Genomic DNA, 19,317 nt, shown 5'->3' with positions numbered 1-19,317 from the left:
TAATATTTAGTGGCACCATCCGTCTGTCGACCCATCCATCCATCCATCTTTTACAGTTTAATCCTGTTAAGGGTCATGGGGATCTCAAGCCAGTCCCAGCTAACAGTTCTATATATAGTTTAGATACAAAATTCACCCAAACATTTCAGTTGAAACACTGGTGCCAGTCAGTGCAGTCAGAGGATGTTACATGAGCAGAATTATCATAAAGAGTCAAAGCTCACTCATGGTTGCCATGGTCAATATGCCCCCCTGCTGTGCCCCCTCATGAACCTCCCCCCACCTCCCTCTCAAATGCTCCCTTCTTTTCTTCCTCTTCTGCCACCCTGACTCCCCTTCCTGCTCTTCTGTCTTTTTCACCATATTCCCTCCTTCCTCATTTCCTCTTCATTTGCCTATTATCCTTTTTTTCCCCCATTTTAATTTCTCTCTCCCTTCCCCCGTCTTTTTGCCTTCCCTCCCCCATCTTCCCTTCACGCCACAGTGGCCGCCCCACAGGCCTTCGACGAGCCTTAGCACGGCACGGCACGGCACACACAGGCGACCTTCACTGCACTATGGCACCAATACCAACACCTACGACAGGACAGCAGCTCCAGAACATCATGCCACACTCCTCACCAACACTGATGTCTTATGGGTAGTGTGATATAACTGCAGCTTGTGTTGTGCTGCTGGACCTGCTGTACTCACACTGGGGCCATGAAGAAGAATACTTGTTAATATTAATACCCTAATACTTGTTTGCATGTATTTACTACAACAAATACACATGAATGTCAGGAAGAGTTTCCTGAAAAATTAAATTGTATATAATACATTATCAAAAACTAAAATAAAATGTAATAATGTCTAAAACAAAGGAAATTCCACCTGGTCATGAAAGGGTCCAAAAGAAAATATTTGGCTTTTTACAAGGAGCTATTTTGTCCTTACAGTAGGTATTATTCACAATATTAGGGCATTGGTGTCATTGGATACACTGGGGTAACTTATATAATCTTTCTTTTAATGTAAGATCTCGTGCAGTAGGTATAATCTTAGCTACGCTACATGCTGTTTTTTCTTTTCTTTTCAACCAACGTTTGATTATATTAACCTCAAACTGACAAACTTATTAGTGTTTTTGGTGAACTCTTCATTACCTTCCTGCTGTCTTGAACAGCTTTTTGTATCTAAACTTGCTTGCATGTTCTACATTTTTGACAGTTATACATAGAGGATGTCAACGGAGTGCCAAAGCTACAGAGCCAGGGCTGGATATGATAACATATAGCTAGTGATCAGTGGTATTTTCCAGAGTCCCTCCTACAAGTCAGAGCCTGCCTTCCATCATCAATCCATCATTTCAGATGCTGAACTCACAACCCGTGACTGCCTGGTGAACTGTGTATTTCAGCAAACAACAAACAGCAGCAAAATATACTAAAGAACAGCTGAGGAACTATGAGGAGCCAATAACAAATTGACAATAATAAATATTGCACCTGAAAATGAGACCAGATTCTTTGTTCTAGCAGAGCAGCATTTGTTTTCTGGAAAAACCAGTACCAGCAGTTGGTCTCAGTTGGACTCAGTTGGTACTTTCCTTCAGTTTGGACGGTGAGCAGTAAAACCCAGGAATTTAGGTCAGTCCCTCACCATCACTGCTTAGATGGCCACAACTAAAGTCCACTCGTGACTTCATTAAGAATATCTGTAGAAGCTGGGACCTGGGTGAAGCTGAATCCACCGCGCTGGTGTGTGTGTCTGTGTGTGTGTGTGTGTGTGTGTGAACCCAGTCGACTAAAACGAACAATACTGTCAGCAATACCTGTCTCGAGCTTCAGATGTGTGACTGTGTGTGTGTGTGTGTGTGTTGCTGGTTTGGGTGTCACCTGTCAAGCTGTCGTAGCACTCGATCTCGGTGCTCTCCACGGCTCTGCGCTGCTCCTCGGTCAGCTTGGCCGCGGCGCGGTTCTGTGGGTTCACGGAGCCCGTCGTCCCGTCGACAACATGCACGCCTTTCAGCTGCAGCAGTGCCCGGTGGTATTTGCCTATGGCTTCCCGAAATTTCTTCTCCTTGTAGCATCGGTTCCCTTCCAACTTGAAGTCGATGGCTTTCTGGATCTTCGCCTCCATGTCCATGTCGCTAGAGCCGGCTCGGTGGCCTCCTCCTCCTCCGTCTCCTCCGGCGGCTGCTGCCAGACTCCGACCGCCGGTCTCCGGGTAGCTTTTTAGGCTCTTGATCGGGTGCTGCTTCGCATCCATCTCCCTCAGTAAAGGCGGCTGGCGCCGGCCATGGTGCTCAGACGCGAACGTGTGTTTCGTCGGGGAGGACTGGAGCAGCGTGCTGTGCATAAAGGATGCGGGTTGAAAGCGGCGAAGGCGGTTTGATCAGGCGGAGGCTCCGGGAAGACGACGAGCCTCAGGAGCGCCACTGCTGTGAGATGATGTCTTTAAAAAGAAAAGGTCTAGATGGGAAAAGACAAAAGAATAATGAGAAGAATAAAGATCGCAGTCACAGGTGGACGAGGGAAGAATAAAGAGAGGGGAGAAACATTCTGGAATTCCAAACCAACAGTTTTCCAATCCCTGGCTCAGCTCCTCTGGTGGAGGGATGCTCGGCTGGATTTCTATGGTAGCGGCTTCTGAGGCAGGAGCAGCTTCAGCACCACAGACAGCGCACAGTCACGCGAACACGCACATACACACATACCACAAACACAAACCGCAAAGCATTGTGGGAGAGAAAAAGTCGTGAGGCGTTGCTGCAGTCCACATTTTATAAGACAAATCCCGAACCAATTCCTGGAAATTACTTTTAATTACCTTTAAATAGATTAACAAGAAAAAGAGGAGAAATTATACAAGTAAATTCAAATATTGTTGTTTGTACTTTGTAGGTTTTTTTTTTTACATATTTTTTCGGAAGGTTACGCCCTGACAGTAAAAGCACTCTGATATTTACCACATTTGAAGCACAGCTGCAGTGTTGCAGCTGACTGAGCAAACGTTAGGTCTGCGAAATATTCATTTCATGACGTCATCCCCATTGTGTGGAGACGGAGAAAGCGTCGGGGTAAAAATGTAAATATTAAAAAACTAATATATAAATAAATGCATCACGTGTTTCAACTGAACACACTTTAAATTCCTGTCCTGTGCAGACACTGAATGCCAACCAAACTGATGACTTCAGCTGATAAGGTTTTCATGGAGACGGAGACAGGCAGCAGGAGGCTGGAGGAAACGGTGGCAGAGAGCGACCCCCAGAGGACAGGAAAGTCAACTACACTCATGGCTTATGTCATGGCTGGTTGGGGAAGTAGACAGACATGTTTTGCATTATTGATCAACGATTACGTAACAACCTTTCAGCATATATTTCTTTCATGAAGGGCTGATAAGAGTGTTTCTACACTGAACCACCTGTGGGCTCCAGTTACTACACCCAACAGATATACATATACATACATACATATACATACATACATACATATATATATATATATACACATACATATATATATACATACATTAGTGTGTACCACTTGTGAAACTCGTGCTCCATCTAGTGGTACACGGGAATAAATTATTTGAAAAAACTTGATAAAACTTGAACATATATTGTCGGACCTTCTAGAGTACCAACCAGTACTTCATAATCAAAAGTAACTATATTTAGACCTACAACGCCTGATATATGGATTAAACAACTTCGTTTTGAAAATTAATAATTTGTCTATCCATCAGTGAGTAGAATTAAAACAGAGGCTTCAAAGCTCTGCTCACAAGATAAATACACCTTCAACATACTTACAGTCAATGTTTTGCCAATAACGTATTGAAGCCCTTGCCTTAAAGCAAACTGAAAGTGTGTTTTAACAGTTTCATTGATGAACCGTCAGCTTAAGTGTCCCAGCGGGTTACAAATATTGACTTATCTGTAACTGTATGTTGTTCACTAAATGAGTTGACCTACACAGTATGTCACTAACAGGGCTTCTACGACTTTATCACAGAAAAAAAATACACAACAACAAAGGTGACAGCTCAGTCTCTATTATTATCCAGGGACATTTCCTCTTTTTCTTGTTTGTCCTGATATCTTTAAAATGTTTTCCCTTTACATTTTTTTCTTCTGATAAACACTCTCTAAACAGGATTTCTTAGTTAGAAAATATGTACAAAGTTCCCAGTATGAATACGACCACAGCATCACCGACTCGTCCTGTGCAGGCTTGACTATAGAATCGTAGAATCGTAGTGCAGCGGCGCCACAACAGCGGCATCTCTGAGGTTTATCACATGGAAACATGACACAGCGTCTTAGTAAACCTAACAGTGACATCTGGCTACTGTGTGACTTGGTGACTTCTAGCAAATATAATCTGTAATTCAAAATAGTTGAATGTTTAGAGTTAGTTGAGGTCATATTTCTATGCAATCATCAATGAGGTGTCAACGTCTACTGCAGAAGAAGAAAGCAAGGTGTAAGGCTTTCTATGTTCTTTCCTGTCGTTTAGACTAGAGGTCACTGTGTGCAACCCTTCAGAGGCTCTGTGGTCTTTCCTCTATAAAAACACACATTTGGCTTTTCCTGAAATTTCCTAAATCAGTTTTTTTTTTGCGCCAGGAAATTTTTGAGGTGAAGGTAACAAGGTAATATACTGTTGACTTCCTGTTTATATGTATAACCTGTATCTATGTACTATTTTTTTTCTTCCTAAAAAACACTACCTTTCTGTCAAATACAGTTTTTAAACTGCAATACACAGGCATTATTTTTTAAACTACACTTAAACAGTTGAGGGGCAATTTTAAAGTGAGAGGTTTAAGCAGCAGCACCTTTAGGAAAAAACAAGAATTGTTAAATAGTCATGCTCATGCCTTCAGCTCTAATACATTAAATATGTGTTTAAAAAAGAAACATATATATGATCGAGGGAGGTTGTACACATTAAAAACAAAAACAAACAAAACCTTTGGGTACCTGGATAAAATCCCTACAAAACAAAATGGCAGCACAATAAAGTGTAAAAAAATAAAGGTTTTCTTTCAAGGTGAATAAAGACATAATTGTTTACTCACTGGGTTTTCTTTCAAGGTGAATAAAGACATTATAATTGTTTACTCACTCAGGCAAGAACAAAACAAAAAAAAAAATCTCAGTCCATTAAAGTGTGCAGTCTTACATGTGGTCAAAATAAACAAAAAAGTGATAAAAATTAAAAATAAACTAAAAAAAAGTTAAGAATGTCACCACTTTTCCTTAGGTTCTCTTATTGCCCAGTCTTTTAAAAACACTAATGGCTTTAATGTCCATCTGGGCGCCTGCAGACTCTCCTGCACTTCCCTCTGCTCCTCCACCTCCTCCACCACACCCAGTGCTACTGCTGACCTTTGAGTTTGCTACGGCCTGTCTCTTCAGGGTTCTGGTTCTGGTGCTGCTCACTCGGTTGTCCTGCGTGTCGGCCAATGAGGTCGACGCGGGCGTGTTGGATTGCGTGACAGGAAGCTTCCCCAGTCTCTGAAGGACACTGATTTTGGCGGGAGGAAGGCCGTCAGGGGCAGAAGAGGAGGACGTGGGGGGGTCAGAAGGCGGTAGTTTGAATTTCCCCCCCAGCCGCCGCAGAGTGGTCGGTGCAGGTTTTGCAGCTGGCTCCTTTTTCTGGGAGGGAGTGGATCTCTTCAAGACCCCGGCGTACTGCAGAACAGAGCCCTCGCCGTCACTGTCCTCCTGCTCGTCCACCTTCACCTTCACCGCTTTCGATCCAGCCAGGACTCCCTGGTCAAGACGACTGAACACACCAGTTGGCTGCCAAAACACAAGCACTCACTGTGTAAAATAAGTGTAGTAACACAGTGGGAGAACTCAGTCCAGTGACTAGTCTCACCTTGTTATTGCTTGTAGTGTCTGCCAATGACTCAGATCCAAGTCTGGCGAATACAGAAGTGCGTTCCAAACCTGTGTAAATAAAGGAGACAATAGAGTTCATTCTCACAGTGCAGTGCCAGCTTGAATGTGGAAAAAACCTACGCTATAATTATTGTGGGTAAAAAACTTTCTGAGGTAAGCAGTGTGTTGTATGATCAAACTGTTCTCACTTCTGTTCTTAACTACATACGAATAAAGATCTATGGTCAAATGAAGCTGATTATAACATTAAAATTAAATCTATGCTCTCAGTTGATTGAATGATTGAGAAGGACAACAATGCATGCTAATGAACTCGTACAAAAAAGGAACAAAAAATCAGGTACTCAGAGGAGGGATGCATAAGAATGCAAGGCTGCTGCATTTGATTAACAGAGACAATTTCTTTAGAAATGTTTCCAGGCACTGGCTGAATCACTGAATCATCAATCTTTTCGAAACCAGCAATTGTCTTTTTTGTGCAGACATTCACATCAATTTGTCACATAGGACCTTTAATCTACACATTTTGCTGAGAAGGCACTTTTATTTAAAATATTTCTATCTTGCAGTTAAACTTTCAACTCAAGAAAACAGCTAATCTTTTTAATTAAACAATATGAACAACATGGCAAAGAATAAAAATCTTTGCTACATAAAATACAAACTGTTTCATGCAACAGAAAAGGCCAGAGTCGACCACAGGAAAGTGAAGTGAAACGAGGACAGAAGTAGCGGACGCAGTGAGTATTGTTAGTGAGACACAGGATTGGATTTTCAGAGACATGAAGGTGTTGATTTGCCAAATTCACCTGGATCAGTTTCAGGAGGAAACGGGCCCAGATTTTTAGTTTGGATTATTGTGGAGTTAGCAGTTCAGTTTGACTGAGCTCTCTGTCAAGGCCAATGGATCAGGCCTACCTTTCTTGGCCTGTTGCGCCAGGATGCGTTGTGTACGAGGTGTTGTGCCTTTGGGCATGTTGATGATGTACTTGCCTTCCATCTCCGCTGTCACACGTCGGCGCTTGACGGACGGCAAACTGTTCCCCTCATCAGCTGGCTGACTTATGACTGACAATCACAGTGGTGAGTGGACAGGGATTAGACAGAGGGAAGAAAAGGAAAAGACAGGGCTAGTATAACAGGGTTTGGTAGAATCTACCTGCTTTGTTGCTCTTGTTTGCTTGCATGTTGGACACTGTGACAGAGAGACGATTGTCAGGTCGACGGGCTGGCGTTGCTGGTGGGGAGTCATGGCTCAAAGCATTGGCAATCATACGGGTTGCAGCTGAAATACAAAATTTGGTTTTTAATTAACTTCCTCATATCTATACGGCTAAGGTATTCTAGTCACCAGACAGATATAACAAATCTACTACTGCTTATTTACTACAGCTATATATGAGTTGGAACCATAATCTGATAAACAACACTCCAGTCTGTCTGAGGTTTTCTCTATAAAGATGAAATATCTTCACTCACGAGTATTGGCGGTTCTTCTGAGCTCAGCTTGAACACTCGTCTGCCCTGAGGTGATGGCTTCTGTGGCCATTTTGCACATGTCCTATGTATGAGGGAGCACAAACGCACATCTGTGTGAAATTTAAAATACTCTAATAGACAACATGTGGTTAAATCTCTTTTTTTTACTAGAATTGAGATGAAGAGAATACGGTGATTAATTTGACTTTGACAGTTTTCATCTCACCTGTCTGTGCACCTGTTTGGCGTGTTTGAGAATGGCAATGATATCACCAACCACAGTAATGCCGAGGTCCATCATGATATCTTTACTGAGGTCCATCAGCATGTTCTTTTGGATTCTGCAGCAGAAGCGAGGTACAAGCGAGTTAAATGCAGTTTTACACGGCAGATGAAAAACAAAGGGTCCAGCAAAAAAGAAAAACCCACAAATACGACTAAAGGCAAATACACTGAATGGGTTGTAATATATTTTAGCGAGTGCAACAGGACTATTTGAAGAATTGTCCGTTTGAATTACCTGTTGTCCACAAAAGAGACTGCATATGTGACAGCCAGACCAGGTGGGATCCCTGCATCTTTGAAAAATTGGATCCACTCCGAGGTGGCTTAAAACAAAATAAAGAGACAGAGATTTAACAAAACACAAAAAACAGCCAAGTAATACCCAATAACTATGTTTTTTATTTAATCATGCATTTATTTTATTTTAAAAGCTAGAAGTATACATTTTTTTAAATTATAAAAGTGACTGGTTTATATGGTTCCTACATCTTCCCTTTCAATTTGATCATCTGCCCAAAGTAATGTGAACCATGACGAGGCAGAACATGTGCAATCGACACTGAAGCAGAAAACTGATTACCACACACAATGAACATCTACAAGAACATTTGACTCACAATTATGGGATGTAGGTGGTTTAAACAAATACATTATGTTTTTAAGTAACACTGTACAGTAGAGAGGGAGGCTGTCCTCCCACAAAGAGCCAATGGCAGATGTAAACTGGAGGAGACGTCAGCATGCTGATGCCTAACAAATTCCGACCAGAGCCAGCTGGAGGTTATTTTTAACACCAACCATGGATCAGATACAGTGTGAAAAGAAAGCATAACAGCTGTTCCAACAATGCCTCGACTGTGATGAACTCAGTTTCGCTGAGACACAAACTTTGTTCAGTGGCTACATTAGAAGGAACAAGGACAAAACTAACAATGACGATGGCACTTTTATGCTGGATGACGTTTTCCTCAGCTGACCAAACGTCATCAGAAAATCAGTCTAGATTGTTTTAGTCAACAATAAATAAATATGCAACATTAAGATTAAACATCCATATAAACCAAAACAACATATAAAACAGATACAATGATGCTACAAAAGTGGCCTTTTGATGAAGAAACCTGTTTATAAAGCTTACAAGGTAACGGTGGTTAATTAAATCTGTAAGAATGATCATATTTATCATTTTGGGTAATAGAGTGAATCAAGAGAAGGTTAAAATCATTCTTCACGTGTAATAGTAATAACCTCTACAATACAATAGCATTTAGACAATAATTACCAATGTTTATACCGTGCTTGTTAGTTCGTGTGAACACTCGTACGCTCATTTCATACATTATCAATGGCTAAAGTAACAGGCCAAAAAGCAATTTATTTTTTCTATACCCATTTTTTACAGCTTAAGTTGAAAAACACCAATGTGATAAAGCGCTGTTTGAATAAGCATTAGCAGCGAACGCTAACCACCCTAAATAACGGGCACTACTCGTCATCAAAATTGCTTCAAATAAGAGTTCACTTGTACGCAGAGTATCAACAAGCTATTTTACATTGCATAATACATGTATGTAATAAACAACGGCTTAAAAGGTCAAATTAAACGTCAACTCGCCGGGCCTTTTATTCTCACCTGTTCCCACAGTCGCCATGTTGGAAACAAAAATATTCTCCGCCTCCGTGACGACACTTCCGTCAGAAGGGTTGACAAAAAAATTGCAGCGATGTTTTAAATTGTAGACGCTAGAGGACGACACAGACAGCGTTAAGACATCTTATTTTGAACGTAATTTAATATTGAAAATACAACAGATTGAATTGTACCATTAATTATTTATAATTATCAATAATAAAAATAATAATAATAATAAAAACGACTACTACTAATAATAAGAAGAAATATTTGAAATATGCAGATCTCATTAAAACAAAATTAAACAACCACAAATTATCACACATGAAGAAAATTATATTTAGAGTAACGATTGTGGGTACATAAATTCACAACAAAACATGTAGCTTATAATGTTTATTTAATTTTGCACAAATTAAGATAATAGTATTTGGTCTGAGAAGATGAATAAGCTGGTTCACACAGCTTTTCACTCCAGAAACGTATCCTATAAATTTAACCAGGCTTTTAAAGGTTAAAATCTGATAAGGCAACTGGAATGGTAGGTTTATTCGAAGAGGCTTCTTCAGTTCTTCAGAACCGAAGAATATTCTTGGATGAGAGGTGAAGAACCTACCAGTCCAGTTGCTCTTGATGTAACTACTTTGGATAAGATATCATTGATAACTGAGAACCTACACAGACACCCAGCCCCCCTCTCTCGCTCTCTCTACCTCTCTCTCTCTCTCTTTCTCTCGCTTACATACACACACATATTGGTTAGCATATGATCTAGTAGACATATGTCATGGCAATAGTATTCATCATAACCATGTCAAACACAGGTCAAACAAACACTGATGAGGAGAATGGTTAGACAAAAACGGTGTTTGCACTGAAGAAACAATATAAAACACTGTTACACAGTTTCTTCCTTTATCTTTATATGACCACATATCCCAATAAGTACTGAGGATTTCCTTTAGCATAGAGACCAAAGGGTAATGCACAAACCATCACACTGGACATATAGTAGCGGTCAGTTAAAGCACTGCATCATTTGCTACATTATGTTCATTTGGAAAATAACAGGCATTATGGCTGGGTCATAACATCAGAAAAATAATTTGGACAATTGGACAAAAAATATGAACACATTCACCTTATTATAGAAAATTAGGAAAGCTCTGTTACAGTACAGGTACAGGCAGTTTCTCTGATAAATGCAACCTCAGTTTTCTTCTTCCCTTTAACCGTCACTTTGTAACCTCACAAAACAAGTACTCTTCTTTTTTAAAGAGGAAAGTCAATGAAATCCAGGTCATAGATAAGGATAAAAGAAAAGAAATACCGAGGGATGAAGGGTTTGTGGTGTGTCTGTCTCTGTGTGTTACATTTAAAGATGCAGTGGTAAGTCCATATAAAAATGTTACAATGTTACACAGTACTTCCTGTGCTCTAAGAATTTACAGGGGAATCTACTGTGTTACCAATTTGTTTTTGTTTTTTTTGAAAAAACAAAATGTGAGACCAGAAAAGTGTCACTCAAATCCTTCTGCAACAGCTTACTGTAACCGGAGTACAATGAGAAACTGCCTGGTATTTATAGTATACTCTAAGTAGCACCAGAAAAAAACAATATATTTATATACATGAGAACTAGTGAATATGTCTTAGGCTTATTGTCACGCAAGTACATATTCTCATCACATTTGCATTTGGAGAGAAGTGAGAAAAAAATGCATCCCCGACATGTGTATGAACAAATCTCTTATTCGTCTGTCAGAAAAGTGAGGTCTGCCACCAAGAGCCACATGTCATACTTTCAGTATGGTCATTGCTTCAAATAAACATGTTTATTTATTAAAAATAAAGATTTCTTATTAAGCAAATACAACCATGTTTTTTTTTTTTTTTTGTAAATTCACTTCAACAACACATTAGACTGGAAACAAAGGTGGAAACAAAGTCAAACATAATAATCTGTAGTTTGTATCAGAATGAATGCCAAAGTTTGGAGACTGGACAGCAATGGAGTATGGGTATAAACCATTTTGTGCTCACATCTCCATCGATGACTGTTTAGCCATCATTGTGAAGTATTGATTTTTTTTATTGGACTTTCAGGTTTTTTTGTTGTTTTTTTGTTGCTTAGTGGCTTTGATGTGTCAGTAGCTTTGTGACAGACCTCGTACAGAAAGAACAAGGAAAAAAAACAAAAAAAACAAAGACAAAGTGTGACCACAACCTTCCGACATGAGAACCATTAACATACATTTAATGTAACTGAATAGTGCCTTATATTGTTTTACAAAACATAAATACACATTAACAGAGTTGGAGACATCGTGCTTCATGTCAAAGGACAGGGCAGTATTCTTTTTTTTTTTTACATTTTATATACTTCTGTTCTTCTTTTAGAAAAATATTATATTTTTAAAACTAAATCTTATAATGTTTCATCTTGTTCTTTAATGACAAAAATATCCCATTTAGAGCTGCAGACATTCATACGTTACAATCATGGTACATACACTTATACATACATATTATTTGTAAATGTATATGCATATAGCCTTATTATTAGATTTTCTTTTTCCGTAGTGCACAACATGCCTCTGGAGTTGCCAAACAAAAACACAATAACATAATGAAATAATAGTTACAATTCAATAATAATAATAATAATTATTATTATTATATTATTAATAATAACAATAATAGTAACAGATATGAGGGAATCTCAAAAACAAAACGTTAAAAAAGAAAGGAATGGCAACAGTAGGCCTACATAAGAAAGCAGAGGTCAATGCAAAAAACAACTGAACACACACACACACAAACAAACAAACAAACAAACAATAGAATATATAACAATTGTCACTCAGATGCACAGGAAAAAAAAGTTTTACAATTTCACAGGCGTTTATAGGACGGTCACTCCACAACATCGGCCCACATTTTTCCTCTTTTGTTTTCCGGTCATGCTTTTTGTGCTCACTCACCAACTCAACCTCAATAAAGAAAGAAATAAACGGGCCAGGTGCCTCGGCGCGGACGCACTCACAAATGAATGTGATCATCCCCACTGAGTGAACAGAGGAGGCACGGAGACAACTGAGCCCAAGGCTTAGAGGTTGTCTGAAAGCTCTTTTTAAATAAAGGCATCGATTCACATCTGATTGATTCTGAGCAGAACACTGAGCTGGTGCGATGCAAGTATTCGTCTGTATCTTCAGTTCGACGACTGGAGAGTGATGGTGAGCGTAAGCTCATGTAGGCCCAGCGTGATGAGGCTTCATGGTATGGAGATGTCTTTATGGGGGTCTCACTCCCGAGCAGTTGGCAAAAGCAGAATCCTCTTTCTTTCACTTTTTTTTTAATATGTTTTTTTTCTCTTAAATCTGCCTCTTTTTTTGACAGCCTCACAACATCTGTTTCCATCTAGTTTGCTGCTCCTACTTCCTCGCTTTTAATATCGTCGTCCATCCTCATGTCTCACTTGCCTCGGGGCATGACTGTAATATTCTTGTTGTGAACGTCACAAAAAATGGCTCAGCGAAGGACAGTGGCATCCGTCTTGCATTTGGATTCATCAATTATTTGTCTGCGTGCATGGGTTTAAAGTAATTAGCTGCTTCACTGTGAGGATCCTCTTTGAGCCATGCACTCCATGACAAAGGTTCTTCTGTTTTGGGTCTTGCGTCCATGTCCTTGTATGAGAAGGTGCATAAGGATGTGTTAGGTGGGCTGGCAGTCACTCGAGGTCCCAAGGGCTGGTGGGGGTCTTCGGACTCTCAGGGGTTGAAGACTTCAGAGACAGGGAGAAACACAGAGAGAGAGGAGAGAGACAAGCAGATGGGTAGAGATGGTTCGCATGGCAGGTAGTCACAGGGCAGAACAAGTTTGAAAGCAAAGGGGAAAAAAAAGCACACGGTTTAGTGGAGGCGGTCACAGTCACATCCCCAAGTCCTAGCAGCAAATGAAGAAGCAGGGCGAAGTCGAGTACAAAAAGGGTTAGAGGCAAAAGCAAGTGATTAGCAGTCGTCAGTCTCCCACAAAACTGCAGGACCTGAACAACGTGTCCTCAATCCCATCTGGAGATTTGTACAAATACACAAAGAAGACGGAAGCAGGAAACAGGAAGGAGAAGGATGGAAAAGGATGAGAGCACTGGAACAGGGACACCTGACAGAGGGAACTAGGCTGGGACTCGGGTGCTTGTTGTGAAGTGACTAGTCAGAGAGAGATTGAGAATATTCACTTTAAATCTGTTCAACTCAAACACTAAATTTGGCAACTCGACTCAATTACTACATTTTACTCCCTTATCTGGGATTTTTTTCCAATGGTCCAGTGGGTAACATTAGTGACATCTAATGGTGGCAATGATAACACACAGAAAAGTCTCTCTGTGCAGTACACCACATTTTTAAGTTACACAAACATAGCGATGCAAAATGGCTGCCCCCACAAAGCAAAGCCCTTGCTTACAGTCTAAATAAAAGGCGTATCCCCAGGCTACAAGAACCACACGGTTTTACATTATTGCTAATAATCTGTCCTAAATGTTTCACACTGGACCAAGACTTGATTTGGCTGGTTTTCCGAATACGTCAACTTTTAGAAAATTTTCTCGTATTTCTCAATCTGTGAGGCTGATTGGCACTGCGCGTACAGTATACTTGCCTCAGCCTCTACCTCCAGCGAGTATAATGTTTTGGGGTTTTGATATGTGCTTGCTTGGGTCTGTCGGTTAGTCAGAGCGCCAGCAGCGAAGGTGAGTTCAGGGAATCAGATGACTGCTCGCTACTGCTGTTCCTGTGGTTGGCACTGACCCCGCAGGCTCCCTCTGGGTAGGTGAACACAAATGAAGATGTGTATGAGGTGTTGTAGCTGCCAATGGCCGCTTCGTCATGGTTACCACCACCAACACTGTCGCTGGCCATAAGGCACGGCCCACCAGCTGCTGGCTCACTGGAGCCATAGAAAGAACTAGAAAACTCTACCTCCTGCATTATCCCTGGCTGAGGCTGCTGCTGGACTTGCGGCTGCTGGAGTTGCTGCTGCTGAAGTGGAGGCTGCGACTGTGAAGCAGCCGAATGGGCCGTGTAGGCAGGAGGCAGAAAGAATGAGTCTTCCTTCATAGTCATGCCCACAATGGAGACTGGAGGTGGTAAGTTCTGAGGAGGCAGCTGGGACTGGACTGGAGGGAGATGCACTGAACCCTGCTGAGGCTGGTCCTGATATGGGATCTTACAGTTTGGCTGGTGGGCCACCAGGACAAACTCCAGGCGTTCTTTCTCCTTCTGCAGCTCAGAAATCTCAGCCTCCAGCTCTGCTTTCGCCTCCTCCAGTATATCTGTCTCCTGTGAGTAGGTACAGAGAATGGTAGAGTCAAAGGGGCAAAGGAAAGGAGGTGAGAGTGGGTGAAATGAGGAAGGGAAGGGAAGAGAAGAAAGAAAGTTAGGAGGACCAAACATCAGTGCAGTCTTTGTGGAGGAGGATGCTACCGTTTTAGAGATGACTTTGTCAACAAAAATAGAAATGTAATGTCACCATGTTTAAATAGCCGGGCTACAATATTTTGAAATTGACTGGCTAACTGACAACAATTAGCACATTCTACAGTGTTGTCAGGAGTGACTATTAGTCATTGTTACTTATGCAAGGCCACGCTCACCGACTGCAATCTGTCCGTGAGTTCTCGTCTGCGATTTCGGCACTTGGCAGCAGCCAGTTTGTTCCTCTCTCGACGAACACGCCTCTTCTCTTCCTCCTCAGGTGTTAACTTGGAGAGCAAAGGAAAATAAATGGATTAGAAAAAAAGTTTTGCGTTGAGTGTAGAGAATGTAATGTGGGCTGTTGAAGCAGTGGAAGCTAAGTCTTTTGAACTGTTTTGCCGTATCTGCTGCTTTTATGTCCATAGTAATAATCCAGTACGAAACAGCTAAATTTGGGATCTGATCAAATCTAAAGCATGGCTGAGATGTTTTTTCTCTCATTCCATAGAATAGTGACTGATCTAATGTAATGCAATGTAGTTAGATCTAATTTATTTATTATCTGTGAGGTTTTGCCTTATATGTAATATATAGTTTTTTATTGTTAATGTTAAATTATACTTTAAAGTAACACCACAGCAGACTAGAGCAGTTCTTAAATGAATTGACTCTGTATGTGTAACAGGTGAAGTCCATCAAACAAACCGTTCAAACACACACACTTACTAACACACCAACATCTCCATCCTCACTCACAGACTCGTCTCTGGTGCGACGGCTGCGGGTTCTGGACTGGCGGACTGGGCCCAGGGCTGGGCCGGGAGTTTCTGAACTTGAAGGAGTGAATCCAGAGCTAGAGGAGTAACTGGGACCTGGCATGTCATACGGGTCCACCAGTGACACTGGCTGGGTCATGGTGGTGGTACCGGTGGAGCCACTCTGTCCAGATGCCTGTGAGGAGATCAGGGTGGGCTGTACCATCCACTGCAGGTCCTGACTGGTGGTGATGGCAGTGACGGTGGGCACAAATGAACCAGGCATCTCCTCTCCTACGCTTGCCCCTAGCCCGCTTCCAACAATGCTCAGGCCAGCTCCCACTGACACACACTCCTGTGGGTGAAAAAATGTCAACATGTTAGAACACATTTCATCAGTAAATATATCATGTTAATTTAAAATCAGGAAAAAAAAGATTTTGAGATATTTGGCATGTTTTAAAAATGAATAAAACAAAATAAAATTACACAAAAAACTGTGAAGCTACGTTTACATGCTAACTACCTTTACATGCTTATATTGTGTTCATAAAATGGGGAGAAAAAAATAAACCTTATTTTTGCTCTTATATGACAGAGTTATCGGCATTATATAATCTAACATAAAAACAATGTGTATTCCCTTCAATTTAACGTAAAATGTCTCTCAAAGACGTAGCATATAGCAATACCTAGCATACAGCAACATCAAGTGGTGAAGTTACATGCTAATGCTTCTCCCACCATTATTATATAACAAAACACAGAAAAGTTTACATCTCCACTAGGTATTTTTAAATCTATCTCTACACGAAGTTTATAAAGTTTAAAATAATTTTGAACAAATGTGGCTAATAGGGTTAGCTTAAGCTACATTGGTTCAAATCAGGCATGAGATTTAAACTATTATATTCTACAATATGTGGGATTTTACCCACCAGATAGGCTATTCCTGGTAAATATGGACAACCCAACAAAAATATATTTTTATGAAACCTGTTGCTATGGTTTTTAAAGATTCTGTGACGACAATATGTATTATTATTATTATGATGATTAATAATAATCACCATAATAACGCCTGTTTGTTACTGTATTGTTTCCTCATTAATATTAATTTAATGCGTGGTCAGAGAGCGGGGCGGCAGCTGTAAAGATTTTAGCCAATCGTTTCTCTCTTCCAGCGTCTTCCTCCTCCTTCTTCCTCCTCCGTCGTCACGCCCCCGGTGTTCCCCCTGGCAACGCAACGTAGCTCTCCAAAATAGAACGAGCATTGACGTCACGGCGAGGGCTGTGAGAGGAGAGTGTGGAGGCAGGGGCGGGGCTACGGCGTTGACGTAACAGAGAGTTCCTTCACGCTGTCAACCGACGTGCGGCGTGCACGCTGTCAAAGCCGGCAACCGGCAACTCGGAAAGGCCGGTAAACATAAGGTGAATGGTCCGTTCGCTCTGTGGGACTAACTGTTTGATCGCGGTGACGTATTACATCCCGGGAACACTCGTGTTTGCTTCGCACCGACAAGCTAAAGCTAATCGGGTAATAAATAATATTCCGATGCAGACAATATGAACTTACTGCCCTTCACAGCACCGCAAACCGCCCATATTAATGAGGAACAAGCATTAGTCTACGATTATTCACACAACAACAGCGATTTCTCCGGGCTGTGGCTTTTTATTTACTTAAATTATTTACTCAAATTTATTTACTGCAGAACACGGAATATCTCACAATAATAACGTTGGTCATGGACGTAACACATTCAAGGTCGGTTGTCAACAAAACAAAAAAAGTATTGACAGGTGAAACTTATTACGTGGAAAATGACACACAAAGAATTGCATGCAGATTTCGCGTAGTAAATAAATGTTTAAAAATAGTAGGAGTAGTTTCTAATATTAAGAGGTCATGGTTATTACAAAGGAGCAGCAGTCATTTAGTCTTTAACGTACGAATATCATATAGCCTATCATTAAGTCTGTACAACACTCAAATAACGTAACATGCGATTTACAAGTAGCAATGCAACACGTGAGGGAGAGCGTTCTCAATGGCTTACCTGAGGAGCAGTGGAGGTCGATGGACTCCCGAAGGAGTCCACGGAGGAGAGACACTGGGACTCTACGGATGGAGACGAGCTCTCACGGGATCCGCTGTCGGGGTCACCGGGGAAGCCTTGGTACATCTCCCCGTAGGGCCCGAGAGAGAGGGTGACACCTGCTGTCACAGTAGAGAGCAGGGCAGTCACACCTGCACACACGCACACACACACGCACGGGTCAGTGAAGACGTCTCTCCTGTAGGATGATTAACACACATCGCCATCAACACAAGCCATGGTGGTTGAGGTAATCTATAGCTAACCTAGTTAAAGTTTCCTTAACCAGAGTTGTGTTCAGCAGAGTTTCCACTGCCGATTCGTAAAACTGCTCTTATTTGTTTATTATTTGTTATAATGTCCATACAAAGTCAAAAATGACTCACTGTTGTTATTCCCGGGTGAGATGCTCTTGGTTTCTTTCCAAAAAAGTTGCATGAAGAAGCTTAATCCGGTTCCCCTGCGTTCAGGAAGGGGAAGATTGTGTCCCTGTCCAAGCTTTATCAGAGTCCTTCGGCGTTGCCTTTAGATCCTTAAGTTTATCTGCGGCTCATCTGATCATAGATCCATAAAGTCCACACGCGACGTGCCGCTGGAGGAGGACAGCCTCGGTGCTACGGCACACGGAGCAGGTCTTGTCTTATGAATGAATACATCCTCCTCGAGTACAAACAAGGCATTTCTAGCGCGTAAGCCACGCCCCCGGGGTTCCGCTGATGACGTACATATGCCCATATTTGTGCTTCGGTGTTGTGTTTGGTATCCTTGGTGACGTTGAGGGATTCCCTCTCCCACTGAAATGGAGCAGAAGCTCACCTCGCCGGCGGATAATAATAGATGTTTTTTTTTTAAACATTAACATAGACACGAGATATTTCTCACCGTCTGACAATTTAGAAGAGGAAATTTCTACAAACTTTGGAGTGATAGAAATGGAAAGAATCTATTTCAGGCTATCTTGTGCAGACGTCTGCGTTGATGTCGTTAGACCGTGGTTATATTCCTTCAACATTTACAGTCGCGACTGTAGCCTAAATATTTACATTCATTCTACATGACATCAGTGGCACCGTTTTTTACACTTTTCTTTTTCTTTTTTTCACTTTTACACAACTTTAACACAGAATACACGAAAAGACGATGCGATAGAATAGTTTGTGAATAACGATCAAAAAATATACGACATGAGATACACACACATATCTATATACAACAATACACGATAGCTAAAGTAGGAAGATGAGATAAAAAAAGTATGTAAGACAAAATACGTTTATTTTAGACGGCATTAGATGACGTAGAATAGTAATCAATAAAGTAAGATGACGCTAGATAAAACAGGTCGATTACACACGTTACGAGATAAATGATATGACACGAAAGGGCATAAAATAAGACCACGTCAAATGACCTGAAGATGACATGAGACAAGATGAGACGACACGGGGGCGAGATCACGAGATGCGATCAGATGTAAGATCATTGTATCGTGCTATTTGAATGACAGTTGATTGAATACCTTGTTTGTATGTTTACGCATATATTAATCGTTCATATGGAAACTTAGATGACATATGAAGCATAGTAACAAACCAGAGAAAAACAACACGAGGAAAACATGCTTTGAAAAAAAGAAACGCACTACATGCACAATGTTTACATGACGCAGCTCGCCGAGGTA

The 19,317-nt window shown here is 41.1% G+C and overlaps 3 protein-coding genes and 1 long non-coding RNA gene across 9 annotated transcripts in view; 1 reads left to right on the top strand and 3 right to left on the bottom strand.

Moving 5' to 3' along the window:
• The window catches only part of ttc9b (tetratricopeptide repeat domain 9B), a 17,543-nt gene extending 14,748 nt beyond the window's left edge, over window positions 1-2,795 (bottom strand). The window contains exons 1-2 of the mRNA XM_008309675.3: window positions 2,562-2,795; window positions 1,878-2,453 (exon numbers count right to left, since the gene is read on the bottom strand). Coding sequence (XP_008307897.1) covers window positions 1,878-2,340 — 463 coding nt within the window. The 5' untranslated portion in view covers window positions 2,341-2,453; window positions 2,562-2,795. The remainder of the gene's footprint in view (window positions 1-1,877; window positions 2,454-2,561) is intronic.
• A 2,124-nt stretch (window positions 2,796-4,919) lies between these two features.
• On the top strand, window positions 4,920-5,193 carry LOC112486972 (uncharacterized). Its single transcript, XR_003049608.1, has 2 exons — window positions 4,920-5,045; window positions 5,090-5,193. It is a non-coding gene; the product is annotated as an uncharacterized LOC112486972 (long non-coding RNA).
• On the bottom strand, window positions 5,116-9,419 carry c4h19orf47 (chromosome 4 C19orf47 homolog). Of its 3 annotated transcripts, none has more exons than XM_008309671.3 (8): window positions 9,300-9,419; window positions 7,902-7,989; window positions 7,608-7,722; window positions 7,382-7,463; window positions 7,062-7,187; window positions 6,821-6,970; window positions 5,880-5,950; window positions 5,116-5,800 (listed from the first exon to the last, which is right to left on the bottom strand). In XM_008309671.3, the coding sequence occupies exons 1-8, from the start codon at window positions 9,316-9,318 to the stop codon at window positions 5,255-5,257; spliced, it is 1,197 nt and encodes a 398-aa protein (XP_008307893.1). In that variant the 5' UTR covers window positions 9,319-9,419; the 3' UTR covers window positions 5,116-5,254. The 3 variants fall into 3 exon arrangements, with proteins under 3 accessions (XP_008307893.1, XP_024911019.1, XP_024911020.1); XM_025055251.1 differs by having other exon boundaries at window positions 6,896-6,970; XM_025055252.1 differs by lacking the exon at window positions 6,821-6,970.
• A 2,228-nt stretch (window positions 9,420-11,647) lies between these two features.
• fosb (FBJ murine osteosarcoma viral oncogene homolog B) lies at window positions 11,648-18,408 on the bottom strand. Of its 4 annotated transcripts, XM_017032295.2 has the most exons (6): window positions 18,023-18,408; window positions 17,598-17,788; window positions 15,509-15,892; window positions 14,962-15,069; window positions 14,288-14,647; window positions 11,648-14,130 (listed from the first exon to the last, which is right to left on the bottom strand). In XM_017032295.2, the coding sequence occupies exons 1-6, from the start codon at window positions 18,072-18,074 to the stop codon at window positions 14,065-14,067; spliced, it is 1,161 nt and encodes a 386-aa protein (XP_016887784.1). In that variant the 5' UTR covers window positions 18,075-18,408; the 3' UTR covers window positions 11,648-14,064. The 4 variants fall into 4 exon arrangements, with proteins under 4 accessions (XP_016887784.1, XP_016887783.1, XP_008307891.2 ...); XM_017032294.2 differs by having other exon boundaries at window positions 11,648-14,647; window positions 15,539-15,892; XM_008309669.3 differs by having other exon boundaries at window positions 11,648-14,647; window positions 18,023-18,407.
• Between the last annotated feature and the right edge of the window lie 909 nt (window positions 18,409-19,317).

This window comes from Cynoglossus semilaevis, chromosome 4 (genome assembly GCF_000523025.1).
Source record: "Cynoglossus semilaevis isolate Cse_v1.0 chromosome 4, Cse_v1.0, whole genome shotgun sequence".
Lineage (NCBI taxonomy): Eukaryota > Metazoa > Chordata > Actinopteri > Pleuronectiformes > Cynoglossidae > Cynoglossus > Cynoglossus semilaevis.
Note: the sequence above shows the minus strand (reverse complement) of the source record. Positions and strands in the feature narration are given on the sequence as shown.